This window comes from Octodon degus, unplaced genomic scaffold, assembly GCF_000260255.1.
Source record: "Octodon degus isolate 3935 unplaced genomic scaffold, OctDeg1.0 scaffold00065, whole genome shotgun sequence".
NCBI classification, from domain to species: domain Eukaryota; kingdom Metazoa; phylum Chordata; class Mammalia; order Rodentia; family Octodontidae; genus Octodon; species Octodon degus.
In genome coordinates, this window is record NW_004524641.1 from 7,361,378 (window position 1) to 7,376,686 (window position 15,309).

General features: G+C 40.9%; 1 protein-coding gene across 7 annotated transcripts in view; it reads right to left on the minus strand.

Moving 5' to 3' along the window:
• Rapgef4 (Rap guanine nucleotide exchange factor 4) overlaps positions 1 to 15,309 on the minus strand; it is a 306,617-nt gene that overhangs the window by 32,375 nt on the left and 258,933 nt on the right. For all 7 annotated transcript variants that reach the window (XM_004634752.1, XM_023719129.1, XM_023719130.1 and 4 more), the window contains one exon: positions 945 to 1,095. In XM_004634752.1, the coding sequence (XP_004634809.1) occupies positions 945 to 1,095 (151 nt within the window). The remainder of the gene's footprint in view (positions 1 to 944; positions 1,096 to 15,309) is intronic.

The following is a 15,309-nucleotide window of genomic DNA, read 5'->3' on the forward strand; positions in this document are numbered from 1 at the left end:
TTCTCTAGAAATATGCAAGGTACATATAGGAAAAAGCAGAGTACACGCAGAATTCTTACTAGCTAGAGTTTCAAGGCCCCTCTGGAGGTCACAGGAAGTTTCCCCATCAAGAAGAGGGGCCTACCTGTGTGTGGGGACCAATGCCACGGTCAGTGCTGTAATGTGGGGACAGAGCCCCGGGATGGAAAAGGGCAAATGAGCTAGAGGTAGGGTTTACAGAAGTAACCTACATCCCTTCAGAATGAACACATGTAATTCCTCAGTGAAATGATGTGCTTTATTGCACTGAAAAACGTCTACCACTTGCTCTAGGAATCCTATTTCCAGGTAGGAAAACAAGGACAGATCTATTGGCACAAAAATATTCATCACACAATTATCCCAGGAGGATTGTTTTTTCTTCTGGCTGGCTCAGGCTGCCTTAAGGACGGGTCTGGTAAGGCATGTGGAGCTGGGGATCGAACTGCAGTATCCTGAGCCTGACTGCATTTGCATAAGCAGGTGAGCTGACTGGCGTATCCCAGGAAGATGCAAACTGGAAGCAATGTAAGTATCCAACAGTGTGGGTACAAATAAATATGTCTGCAACACAGCTACTGCACGATCATTAGAATGTTTATTATAAGGGTTATTCTGAACAGGAAAGTCTTTATAAAGTTAAGTGGAAAGGGCAGCCTGCAAAACGATGGGTACTAATGTGATTACAGCTACATAAACCACACAAAGGAAGGTACCAGATGAAAATATATGAAAATGCTACCACTTATTGAACTAGAGGATAATGGATGATGGTTTTCTTTTTATACAGTACCTTTCTAATGAATGAACACATTAACAGTCAGAAGTGGCTATTACAGTCTCTCCAGGGAAGCTGTCATGTCTATGAGTAAGTTTCTATATTACAGGACAAAGGTGCATTTGCAGAAAGAATGTTCTCCACATACCTCCAGGAAAGCCATGGCCACATCATCCTCTTGGAGGAGGTCCCCATACGTGGAAGCCCACTGCAGAACCAGGCGGATGACTCGTCTCTTATTGTTGAGGGCATAATCCAACTTCTCCTGCTCTGTCCCTTGAGAAGGCTGGGCGTGGTAAGTGCCAAGGAGTCAAGGAAGTCACTTAACCACTTCGTACTCACTGCACTGCTACTTACAAAGGCAGCGTAACAGTAATAGTAGTAATGACAGTAATAATTCCATCATTCCTCACCTTCAGAATGATGGAGTTCCTCCCTTACAGCATCAAGAAAATGTTGACATGAAGTGTCTGTGCCAAATGTACAGAACCCTTGTTAGCTCCTGCTGCCTTGGACCTGACCATTATCTGAGGAATTCACATGGACTTCTGTGCCGATGAGGATTCTTGATGTGTCTAGCTTCACCTCTCATGTTTTGCTTGTGTTCTGCCTTACCTACCACCTGTTGGGGTAGTAATGTCACCTGTTGTGGCTTGTCTCTGGGTGCCATGCCATCTCTTTTTGGTTCCCATAATACTTCCCACACCTCTATAAGCTCCCTCATTTTACACATTTCAGTTAAACATTTCTGGGTGGGCAGCACCTGGCTCTGCCAGGTGGCTCGCACATAGTTTCACGTGGGCAAGGAAAGCTGGAGGTAGGAAAACCTGCTCTGTGAAAGGAAGAAGGAAGGTTCCCGGAAAATCCATCCTCTGGTGGAAGGCTTCAGACCCTTTTTGTATCACATTCCTTCCCTTGCCTAAAACTACAACCTATTCTATTGTCAATTTGTGCATTTACATGTAGCTAGTCACCTTAATCATGAGGCTTGGTATGAAGTATTAATTTGTCCCTGTATTTTATATCATATGTATCATGTGCAATGGTGTTCACCTAGAAGCTTGTTAACACAACAAATACCTGGTTGAATGCCTCCTCAGTACCAAGAGTAAAGGGCCTACTCTCAGCTTACACTCCTGTACGGATTACAGTAGGGAGAACGTGATAGGTCATCAACAAGTATTTTAGTTTAGGCATGCCATTCCATTTTTGGTGATTTACAAGTTCATATTACATAAAACCAGTTCATAAAACAACATAGCATTTACAACTTACTCTGTGGCTTGCACACCAAGTTCCCCAGTTGGGCTCTATTTTAGAGTTTTCTGATGAAAGGAACATTTCCTTTCAAAGCAACACAAAGGGAACATAGAAGGCCAACACGACATCACAAGAGCACAGAGCTGGTTCAGTCTGCATCTCCCGATTCCAACTAGTTTCGTTCCCATTACACAACCCTCTGAGCTGCAAGACCAGCCATGTCTTAGCTCACTGCCATGACTTTAAAGGCACTGTAGGAAGCTGCCTTGTGGCAGTGTTGTGCTTGAGAGCTAAGCCAGCACAGGGCCTTTCCTGAAGGAACTATAAATAATCATGATCAAGGTAAACGACAGAACCTTAAAGCAAAGGTTTACTACATGTAAATGGGTTGCAAAATGGCTTTCATAAATTGAGCACAAGATTCATAAAAAAGAAAATTGCTCAACCCGTATTGCCACAATTCTCTCTGAGCTTACAAAAAAAGGAAGAAAGATCATTCTATGTGAAAATTATTTCTTTTCTGATTAACCCTTTAGTCTCTTGCTTGTGTGCATCCATAACTCAGTGTTACAATGTTGGGCATAACGTTTCATGACCTTGTTTATAGCAGGTACAACCACTATCAAGTACAGAGTGAATGCTAATGAATTATTTCATTAGACAGTTTCTGGTCTACCCACTAGTCAGCAGATCGGGCTTGTGCCCTTTTGCTCCTGCCTTGTTCAGGGTTTTAAGTAAATCACTTAACAGGTGTGCACTGCCATTCACTCACTGTGGAATAAGGAGGTGGAAGAATGTCCAATCTTTCGGCTGGCATATTTGGTAACACGAAAGCAAAGACAATCTAAAGAGAATGGAGCACCACTAACACAGTGAAAAAATGGCACTGTCCCCTGTTGTTTTCCTTCATTTAATTTTATGGTAATTTCTATTTGTTTGGTGCTATGGTTTGAAGTTGATTTGTCCCCCCAAAAACTCATATTGAGACTCAGTTCCTCAATGTAGCCATGTTGGAAGGGTGGACCTTCAAGAAAGATTAATATCTTCCTTGAGATACTGAATTAGTTTTCTTGCGAATGGATCAGCCTCACTACAGCGGGTAGTTATACAACAGGACGGCCTCTGTGTTTGTTCTCTGTCTTTGCATATATGCACGGTCACTTCCACTTTTCCGCCAGGCATAGAGAAGCGCAAGGCCCTTCTTGGAAGATGAGCAGATGAGGCCTTCTGGCCTTAGACTTGTAGGCTCTAGAGTTGTGAGCTACATAAACTTCTTTGCTTTATAAGTGACCCCATCTTCAGTGTGCTAACACAGCAACAGAAAATGGACTAAGACATGCAGAAGCTTCGATTCTATCAGGCTTGGCCTGCTACTGTCTTTTTATTTCCATGGCATTTGAATAAAAAAGACAAAGAAAGAATGGCCATGATGGGGGAAGGCCAAACTAGGTCAGTAGGAGGCAGCAAAATTCTGAAATCTGAACAGAATAGGTTTTAAAGCCACGTTCACTCTGAGCTCGCTCCCTGAGCTGCCATCCTGAATGCCTTGATGCCACCATGCATTGTCAAACCCGTGCTCCTTAGCCCGAGCCTTGACCCAGGCTTCCGCCATCTATTCCCTTTTCTAGGTCTAAGCGATAATGTCCATGAAAGACATCTTTCTGATGAGCCTGTACTGTGAAAAATGTACAAACATAAATTTCCATCTTGTCTTATTACTTTTAAAAGAACACCCTGTGCCCTTAGTTACATATAAAATAGGATCTTAAAAATATTTCACTACACATGCATCATGAGTTTACATCACTCAAAAATGGTAACAGCGAGCAAAGGAAATGGAAGCTTTTATGGAATTGGTGCACACAGTGGGAGTCCTCAGCCTAAATTTAGGACAATGAGTGCGTTAAAGGAGTAAATGCATTTTCAAATAAATTAATATATTTTTTGAAAAGAGATAGCAGAATGTTTTACAATATTTGAACAAAGAAATCATTCAAATTAAATCACAATAATTTAGAGACAACTTTGTGAAAGGCACAGGCCTAAGTGTGACACAATGCACATGGTTGCTATCTACCCTCAATATTACACCAGACAAACAGGTAAGAGGAGGGAAAGAGGCGGGGAAAGGAGGGGAGGTGGAGGGGAGCGGGAAAGAAAGGTAGGGAAGGGGAGGGCGAGGGAGGGAGGGAGGGAGAATGAGAGTCTTCCTGGGTTGTATGAGGCTGAAAGGTTTGAAAACATTAAATCAGTATCGAATCGATATAATTCTAACCTTCCAAGTCATCTTGATATGAACTCAAGAAGGCAACGCAAACGCTTAAGTGCTGGATATAGCAATGTCAGCAGCACACCTGTGGCTCACCTGGAGGGTCACAGAATAATTAAATCTACACTGTCTCTACAGGTTCAGACAGATTTTTCTTGTCCTCTTTTTTGACACAGATATCAGCCTTACATTGATCATAAAAGGCAATTTAGTAGGATAATGCTTCAAATGAGAATAGAGCTTATAGAATACCTTTAGTATGCTCATGTGGTTATATAAAACTCTCCAGACACCGATGGAGGAGATGTTTACAAATGAGAAAACTGAGATTTAGAGAGAAGAGATCTGCCCAAGGCTGTTAACTGAGTAAATAGCAAGGTTCATAACTCCAGAGAGTGCCCCTTCCACTACTGTCACACCCACTGTCCCTCACGTGGGTGACAGTGCCTAGAATAACAGCTGGGTTCAGGAAATTGCTAAGAATAACTGCATTTGGGAAGCAAAAATTCTAGTAGGAAAGAAATTCTTTTCTTTTTTTCTCCCTCCCTCCCTCCCTCCCTCCCTCCTTCTTTCCTTTCTTCTGAACTTCAGGTTTCTTAGCGCTGACCCAGTGAGTGGGGCTCCTACGTCATGGCTGAGTGTCCCATCCACAATGAGTGACCCCACAGCCTCCTGGGAAACAGGATTGACCAATGCCAGAGAATAGGAGGGGCTTTCCCCCTTTTCTCATGAAAGTTACAGATTTTTGCTTCTGGGAAAATAAACAGAAGAACTGATTTATTTCGCAAAGTCTTGCCTTTCCCCTTACAGATGTTTATTTACTAACCTGAGGTGAGGGCAATACTATTTTTATAGCTGAATCGGCATGTGCTCAATGCTTCCGTCCTTCCACAGGCACCATACTGTTCTCTTTCTGAGAAGTCTGTTGAATCAGATTCTTAGACACCTGGAGAAGACCTTACGTGTAAGTTACGGTGCCTGAAATGGGTCCAGGGACGCCCTGGAGCTTCTATTCCCACAGTGATTTCACTAGGCTTTTAGAAGATTTGTGGTTAAAGGTTTATCAGAGAATCTACAATAATGAACTGAATCAGGACTTTAAATACAATTAAACTAGAATTCTAAATGCAACTGTATTTGAAATATATTTAAAGCTCATAATAGTTTGTCACCAAACTCATCACAGATCACAGAACTGGTTTCAGATGAATCGTGGCATTGTAAGGCCTGGGTTCAAGAGCTCTGTAATAGTGTTTCCTTCAACGCTACCATCCTAAGAGGTGAGGAAACTGGGGCAGCAGGTGGTTGGGTGACTTTTCCCAAATTTACCAGTAGAACTCTTAAGAACAGAAACCAAATTTTCATGATTTTTTTCTCTCTTTTAACAACTGTGTTTTGTCTATCATTAATACTGTAACAGAAAATGCCCCCCAGCCAGCCTGTTACCCAGGTAACAGTTCCTGTCACCTCTGTGTCTTAGAAACATCGGCTCACTGTGATGCATACTGCAAGAGCCAATCAAAGACAGCCAACTTCTCTGCCTCTGTACTTCCCTTTCACCCTATGGGCCTGACCTCTGCATAACGATTCCTAGTCAGTGCCCATCCAGCATTCAATAAATCTTGCCTCCAAATCCAGCGTGTTGTTTTGGTGTTTTCGTTTGCATTCCAATAGTAATTTCTTTATTTATATATTTTGTGGCAGAGTCAGGTCATTTAAAAGTTTGCTGGATAACAAAGAATTCATCTGAGATGGAGAAAAATTAATGCCAGAAAATCCTTAAAGCAGATAAGGCACATGGAGAAAATCAAAAGGTATGTGTTGCTGCCTGAACAGCCGGGGGGCCGGGGCCAGGAATCGTGTGGTCTGCACGAGACCCCTGCTACTGCTTGCAGCAGCTGGGTTGATCTCATGTCGAGCAGCAAAGCAATGCCTCACTGGGATTAATCATTCAAATCCAACTGAGCTCTTTCAACAAAGATTCCTCATCATCCCAGAACACTACATCAGAACCCTTAATGGCACTAACTGGTCTTAAACACATGGTAAATCTGTATTTTCTGGCTAAAGCCTGGACACAGACAAACATTTTAAAAATCTTAAATATTTGTTGATTTAGCCACACTGTTTGCTGTGCTCTAAAGAATACGCTTTTGTTTAAAAAAAAAAATCTTCAGCAAGACCATTGCTTTGTAAAACCTTGATTCAAATTACCTGAAGTCTTATTTTTTCAAGATGTCAAATATAGACCATAGATTCATTCTACGTAAGTGCCTGAAGAATTCAAATTATCACCAGGTACAATGACAAACACCAATACCACCAAATCATCTGGCATGTCCTTTCAGTGGAATCTCTTATCATTGGGATATAATCCAAAGTGCAACAGGCTTCTGAGTGACTGTCATACTGAGCTGGACCAGCTCCTTGGGGCCCCTGTCCTCTGGCAGAGGACAGATGGGATCCGTGTTGAGTGCAGTGCCAGGACTGAGCATGGAAGGGGCGCAGACCACAGTGCAGGCTGTAGTCTCTCTGCCCTGCCAACAGCAGGCTTAATATTCCATTGAGTCGCTTTCCCCATGCCAGCTCTGCCGTTCAAACACTGTAATTATTTCATATATTTTTACCTAGTTATTATCTTACTCACCACAGGCACCTGTAATTTTTCTGTATTTTTTAACTGCTCATTTACTTATTTTTAATTCAGCTAATAATGGTTCCGTGTATCAAAATTATCACAGGGAAAGTAAGTGAAAACCTCCTAGGATGGAGAGGCAGCAGATTCATTACAGCCTACAATAGGGACTAAAATATTATGTATACTTTTTGCAGTAAGTACATGCTAATTATGCAGCTATTTATAAAACACTTATCAATATTCAAACTGATAGTCTTCCATGTTGTTGTTTTTGAAAGCCCTGCTTTGCATATAAGATCCCTGCTTGTAGCTGAAAACAAATACTTTGGGGGTCCTTTGCCCACTGATGAGACAAAGCTTTTGTATGGTCTTTTCATTATGCCAGATTCTTTCATGATGGTACAATAATCATGGCAATATTTATGTGGGACTTCAAGGTTCATACTGTACTTTCACACGCATAATCTCATTTGATCTCCACACTAGCCTGGTGAGTGGGAAGAGCAAGTATAATTACCCCATTGTACAGAAAGGGTTTGCAGGTGTTAAGGATAACTGTTGAGTAATGTATATAGAAGACGCAGGTCTTAAAGCAAAGATCTTCTGCCTTCAGAGCTTTTGCTTTCTCCACTATAACCAGGGCCCCTTTACTACTTGCTTGTCTTTGACCAAGCGCCCAATACCCTGATCAGTGACCGCTGGCCTTTAGTTCTCTCTTGAATGCCAAGTTCAAAGTTCTCAAATGCAAGATCTAGAATTAGACCACCTAGGTTCATATCCTGGCTTCCCACTTAGAAGCTCACAATCCTTGGTAAGGCATTGATTGTTCAGCGCCTGGGTTTCCTCTTCCGGCAACTTCATAGCATCACGGTTAGAGATTAAATGAGACAACACAGGTAACGAAGGTGGAATTTGACCTGAACACAGTATTCAATAAGCTTTAGCTATGAATGCTATTAACAACTGTCCTTTGGAAATCTTAAAAAAATGGTTACAATAGACCTTTGTAGAATATTCCTGATACTTGGCACTTGTGGGATTAACTCTGGCCCACTATTTATACCCACAGAGGCTGCTCCTGTGCTAGTGAACCTCCCTTAACTCTGAGCTCACATGAGCAGTACCTTCCTGCTGTCAGTTTCTTTACATGTCTCTGATTTTTTTGATCTGAGCATTTCCCCCCACAAATCTATATAGTTCCCTGTGTTTTTAGAAGTCTCTAGCTCTTCTTTAAATCTTCTATTAACATTTACTAGTTGTAGGGCTGGTGAGACAGCTCAGTGGTCTAAAGTGCCTGCTTAGGCAAGCATGCAGGGACCTCGGTTCACTCCCCAGCACCACATGCCATGCCAGTCCTGCCCCCAGGGGGGGCTGAGCTGACCATAGAAAAAAAGAAAAAAAGAAATAAAGGAAACATTTTTAAAATTTTTAAAAAAAATTACTAGCTGTATAAGTTGGAGAAATTAATTAGCTTCTCAATCTTACTTTCCTGACTGCAAAATAACCCACAGGATTAAAAAGAGCATTCACCTCATAGCCCTGCTATGAGTTTTCAAACATGTTATACGAAATACTTTGCAGAATATCTCATAAGACAATTCATTTTCCCTCAAATAGCACATCATGTTTGTGTCATCACCAAATCAGGTCACCTTCATTGGAAATAAATTTTATTAGCACTAGGAATCAAACTCAGGACTTTGCATTTGCCAGGCAGGCACTTATGCCACTGAGCTATCTCCCCAGCTCCTTGGAAATAAATTTTTGAATTTCATATCTGCACAAGTAAACTGTGGATCGAATAATATTCTGGGTCAAATGGGAAATACAACAGTAAAGTTTCACTTCAGTCAAATTTTTGCCAAAAGATTTTTTTTTTCTAAAGAATGTTCCTAAAAAGTTGGCTTCATCAAACAAATACGAACCTAATGCTTTCTTGTAAATCTTTCATTTGTGAGAAAAGCAAATTTTGATCTACATTCCTTTTTGAGAACCCAAGTCAACTTATAAGGAAGGGCAACCTTTCCAGATCAGTTTTATAGAGCTGCGGATGGAGGAGGTCCTCTCTTTCCAGAAAGAAAAGCTGTCATGCATGTTTCTGTTTGGGGACAAAATAAATAAGCCTCAGTTTTTAGCTAAAAGGTGCAAATCCATATTCTGTTTTTCTTTTTAATTCTGGAAACTAAATTATTTCCATGCTGAGAGCATAAAATTTGTGTTGAATACTAAACCAAAGAAAATTAGTATGTTAATAGAAAATATTCCACCAAAATCCTTTACATTTCTATAAGTTTAAATATAAGTTACAAGAGAGTGGGATGTCAGACTTCTGCACTAGAACTTTCCTTGTGGTAACGAGGGAAGAGTAGTCACCACCTGGCACAGAAGCCGCAGCAGGTTTAAAAATGGGTGATGTTGAGAAAGGCAAGAAAATTTTTGTACAGAAGTGTGCCCAGTGCCACACTGTTGAGAAGGGAGGCAAGCACAAGACCAGGCCAATCTCCATGGTCTCTTTGGGCGGAAGACAGGTCAGGCTGCTGGATTCTCTTACGCAGATGCCAACAAGAACAAAGGTATCACCTGGGGAGAGGATACATTGATGGAGTATTTGGAGAATCCCAAGAAGTACATCCCAGGAACAAAAATGATCTTTGCTGGCATCAAGAAGAAGGGAGAAAGGGCAGACTTAATAGCTTACCTCAAAAAGGCTACTAATGAGTAACAGTCACTGCCTTATTTATTACAGAACAGAAATGTCCCATGGCTTTTGTATGTGTACCATAATTTAATCTCATACACCAGAATTCAGATCATGAGTGGCTGACAGAATATTTTTGTTGGACAGTCCTGATTTAAATAAAATTGGCTTGTAGTTAAATGTATATCATTTTTTTCTTCAAGGTTTGATAGTAATTCCAGTTCAGTAAATATTATCATTGTTTTCCCTTCTAAATACATGGTTGGACTTGATTAGTAATGTTCAACTTGTCACAAAGATTGAGAATATCATCTCAAAACTACTGAAGGTTAGTTTTATATTTAGGTTTATATAACTGGTTATGTGAATATGTTTAAAATTTGAGAGAATCTTTCATTGTCTCAAAACCAAGCAAGAATCCACTGTTTCAGTTTGTGTTTATTAGCCTGTTAAAGGGAGTGGTTGAAAACAAGAAAGCCATGTCTATATTTTTAGTCTTGACTATGCCAATTTAATTAGAATTCCCTATATCTAAAAAGTGCTGCCTTTTACTTATTGAAAGGCATTTTAGTGTGGTGTATGTATAATACCAAATAAAGAATCTTTAACATTTCTCACATTTTATAGTTGATCTGTAAATTCAGATCCTTTTAAGAATTAGCATGATATAATAGCAAGTTCTACTTTTGATTTCTTTAGGTCTGACTGAGTTACTGTTCATGGCAGTATTTAAACAGTTATTCAAAAACACAAGACTAAAACTTTTACTGTTGTGTGTGTGATTAGTAGTGGTGCTTCCTGTCAGCTCATTAGAAGGACTAAAGTGAGGAAGGTACAACATGAGCACAAATTTGTATGTGACCATAATACTTAATTAAAAACAAATCAGATTGAAAAAAAATGTAAGTTACTTATCGCTTGAGAGTCTTTGAGCTACAGTAAGAATCTGCCTTTGTTCCTAGCTCTGCAAAATTGATCTAGAGAAGTTGCCAAGCCCTTTGGCTTCACATCTGGGGGATGGGTATGGCAAGATAGTGCAAATGACAGAATCAAGGACACAGCTATTAAAATTCAGAATAATATTAGCTGGGTTGTGATCACTTATTGAGTTGAAGGCTAGCCTATCTATGTATAAACAAGAAGATGGCAGAATTGCATCATAAAGCAGAAAATTTTGACCACAGGAGAGCAGTTTGGCAGTACATACCCAAACCAAGGTATCCTAGAATTTATTGCAAAAGCCTAGAATATTTTTTATGAAATTACTAACAGTAGTGAGATACAGATGCATTACACTCTGTTCACTTTTTATGGTAACTGACAATTTTACAATATTTTATTTTAAGGATAACAAGGTTGTTTAAATTTAGAAAAATTGTATGCAGAAGTATGTAGTATTTAGTGGCACAGAAAAATATTCACAAAACACTTTAGTGAAAAGCATATAAAATTATTTACCATATGAATACATATAATATATATGAATACTATATATATATATATATATATATATCCAGAAGGATACACACCAAAACATTAGCCATGGTTGTATTTGCAGGCAATAGGGTTTTCATTTTCTTTTAAAGACTAAATGGAAAACTGAACTGAATTTTAAATGCAGATTTTTAAAAAAGGTTAAGGAAGCTGAAGATGACAAGCATAGAAGTTGAACAAATACAGTTTTAAAACTCATTACAAAGCACTTATATCCGTCAGGTCAAATCATGTCCAATGCGTGCCTAATGAAAGGAGAGTCTCGCTCATTAGCACATAAAAGGCCTGATATGTTAATGTTCACCTCAGTTCTGCCATCTTTTTCCACACTAAAAGCAAAATTGGAAGAGGCCTACAATGTGAATTAAGGACAGAAAGAGGTGTCAGTAGCTCAGGGCTCAAATCTTTTCTACACTAGCAATTATCCTTCTCTGAGCAAATCATAATTTTTCATTATCCTAGTTTACTGATTTGGAAAAAGAGCAGTGAACAATACTGACTTTTTCACAGGACTGCTACGCAAAGTCAGAGATGTTAAAGACTGGGAAAACACTCAGCCCAGTGGAGTGGACCATGGTGAAATAGTTTACTGTCCCTGTCCCCTGTGTTAAGAACATGGCTTAGTTCATTTAGACAATTTCGCACTCTACGTCCCTGCTGCAGGGGGAGCGCTGCTAAGAAGGGGATTGTACTTGTTGCTTCTGTCTGCTCTTTACCCGTTTCTCCCCTTCTCTGTTTTTCCTGACATGTAGTCTCTGTGACTACATTGTGAAGTACTTTGCCTTTGGTTGTAAGAAGTCAGTGGTGACCAAAGCCAGGCCAACTAGAGCCTCCTTCCCAAGGATGTGGGGTGAGGAGAAGGCCTAGGAGTCTGGGGTAAGTCTGCCCCAACAGCCAGCTCTTCTGTTTCTGCTCACCAGGCCTCTTCCTAAGGCCTGGGATCTCCATACACTCCTTCAGCTCTAGGATTGTTCCACTGTCTTTTGCTTAATCCCTTTTTTCCTTAGGTTAGTTACAGTTGATCAGTGACACTTGCAGCCAGAAAACTATAGCCTATGTAAGGAACATGAACCTAGGTCATGTAAGGAGCTTGTGTACTACTTCCCTGAGTGGCAGGAGGATGACCCTTGAGCTCTTACACACAAAAACACTTATACACACACAAGTGTGGGGACAGAGCTCGTCCCTTTGCTTCCAGGTGGCAGGACCAGTTCCTGGCCACCTGTGATATTCCCCCTTACTGTCATGCAACAGCAACTCATGCCTGAGTGTTTGCACCCCAGTACCTAAAGATTAGACCTGTGCTATCAAATGTGGCAGCCACTAGCCTCATGTGGCTTTAAAATTTAATGAAAATAATAAAATGAAAAATTTAGTTCCTCTCAATACCAATGTTAAGCTAGGAGCTACTAAACCACTAGCAGAGATACAAGTCACTTCCATTACTGCCCCAAATTCTGACAGTGCCGGTTGGGTTAGTCAATGGGCCCCAAGTCCCCTTCTGGCCCCCCTGCTGGACTGACCTGCAGATAGAACCTTCATGGGCCTGCTGTGTGACCCTGTGTTCTCCAAGAGATGATGCAAAATAGTCCCCCTAGGAGCCTCACACTCTGGGGAAATTATTAAAACTGAACATGTACATATTTTTAGGAATGCATGCAGAAAATCACTGAGAATTTTTAGGATGGAGAAATGCTGCACAAGGTACTTTATTTGGTTTCAACAAATTAGGCCTACTTTGGCTCAGCCACCTGAAGCACAGAAAAGCATGCATCATGCAAAATGTTGTCAAGAGATGTATTTACATTCTAATTAAAGGGTATAGACTCATTACAAAGTTAAATAAGCTTCTGAATAGGATAGTTGTAAAAACGGGGAAAAATGACAAATTCTGGGCTTGCCATTCTAAGGCCTGGATGACTGTGCCACTTGCCTCAGGCAGGCCAGTCCATTTTGGGGAGGGGAACTTCAGGGTCCACATTTATAAAATAAAGCTAATCCTAACCCAACAGGCTCATGAAAGGATAAAGCAGTATGGCGCAGGTCAATGCTCTCTGTGGTTCGAAGCACAGAGTTGATTCAAAATAGAGTCGATGAACAGAATCTAAGCTTACACAGGACTGGGCGTGAGGGGTAGTCTGAGGGTACCAGGTGATATAGCTTGTATCCAGCTGTTCTGGATTTCCCAGCCTCCTGGGAAAGGGACTGGGACTGGACATCCCAGGTCTTCTGTGATCAAGTCTATCGTTTGTTCATTTTGTCTTCTCCTTTTCCTTACCAATGCCTTTATCCCCATTCATCTGGCATGGCCTAGGCCTTCCCTCCAGGAGCCACTATGTTAAAAACCAAAGTCAGTGATCTGCATGTTCTCTATCAGCTCTTCAGGGAGAGCAAACTAATAAATGAAGTGTTATGGTGCATGTCCAGGTGTGCCCCCAAAGCTTCATACAGTCATTGGGGCGGCTTCTACAGTTTGTGATTAATCCAGGATCCGGTGCTGAGATTATGGGTGTGAGTGCTACACTCACCCCGGGGCAGGTAATCTGCATTACAATGTGAGGAGCAGAGAGAGGCTGGCTAGCTGCCTCTGAGCTGCTGCCCTTCCCTTTGTTCTTTGCCCTTTGCTGCCACCATGAACGGCTGCTCTCTGCCATGTGCCACTCTGTCTTGGAGCCAGCTGAGTATGGACTGAAACCCCCACAAACTGTGAGCTAAAGAAACCTTTCTTTCCTTCGTTTTGGGTGTTGGATATTTTGTCTCAGCCACAAGAAAAAAGTAACTAAGACACGAAGAGATCAGAACCTGCACAAAACCTGCACAAAACAAGGTTAGTGTGTGGGGTTTTGAGTTGTAAAGATGATGTGACCCAGCTCACTTGATTCTCACTTTCTCTTGGTTTTCTTTATCCTAGGCTTACCCGCAAGCTAACCACTGAAAAAAAGGAAGTCTGGACTCAGCCATGGTTTTTATTTTTCCTTCCAACAAGTCTCCAAGGTCTGGTAATGATCACCATGTATGGAGTTAAGAGAGCGCCGAGAGAGCCTGAATGTGTTAATTTTACTTGAGAAAAACTGAAGATGAGCCAGAAAGAATATATAATATATGTAAGTCTCATTAAGCTGTCATTACTTAGAAAGATAGTTTCCAGGCAAATAAACACCCAAATCTCATGCTTGCAGCTCCCTCTGAGTAATGCATTCATCTCAAATCTCCCATCCTCATACATTCTGTTGCCCTCAAAGAGAATTATGGGTGAGCAAGAAAATGAGAATCAGGTAGGGCAATTATAACTCTGAAAAAGGAAAAACACACCAACATTGATTGGATTGCTCAAAAAAGAAAGAAATAGAGACTTTCTCTTCAATATATTTAGCTGCTCAAAAAGGCCAAAGTATTTTGGGATCTGAATTTTTGATGCTTTAAAAATAAGACAGAATTTTAAAATATACTTTTGCACATGGTCCCCCCAAATGAGGGTGAAACTCATTCATAATATTCACTTCTTCTGTTCAACTTCTGTTTCCTGAACGCACCCTTGGTGCCAGACACTGCCAGACATTGTCAATTCCAAACACTATGGAAAAGCTGCCTCCAAAGAAACTCAACCTAGGGGAACTTTCAGAATTTTAAGTTTGTATTTAGAGTCAATGTGACAATAATAAAAAAATATGGGCAAAGACATAAACATTGGTATCTGGAGGTGAAGATGGGCTAGACTAGGCTGAATGTGAAAGCTACCTCACAACAGTAACCTGTATTTATTTATCTCACCCGGATAGCACCCTGGTTAATACCTAGCTTAGGGGAACAACATATGCACACCACAGGCCATCTTCAAGTAGCTGTCAGAGGCTCAGAGTCTTCCTTCAAGGTCAAGGAGCTGCCTCTAAGCATACTGCTAGATTCCTCACCCCAGCCCTTCCTAGTTATCCTCCTAGACATGCACAGGTCTTGCCAGTATGGTGGTTTACATTGGGTTGTTCAAATGGGATTCCTAACACAAAGGTGATGGAAACCTCAGGAGGTGAATAGATCAATGGGCAACACCTTTGTGAATGGATTAATGTCGCTTTCTGTGGGACTGGTTTCACTCTCATGGAAGTCAGTAAGTTCTTGTTCTCCCAGGATTGGGTTAGTTTATGTAAAAAACAGTC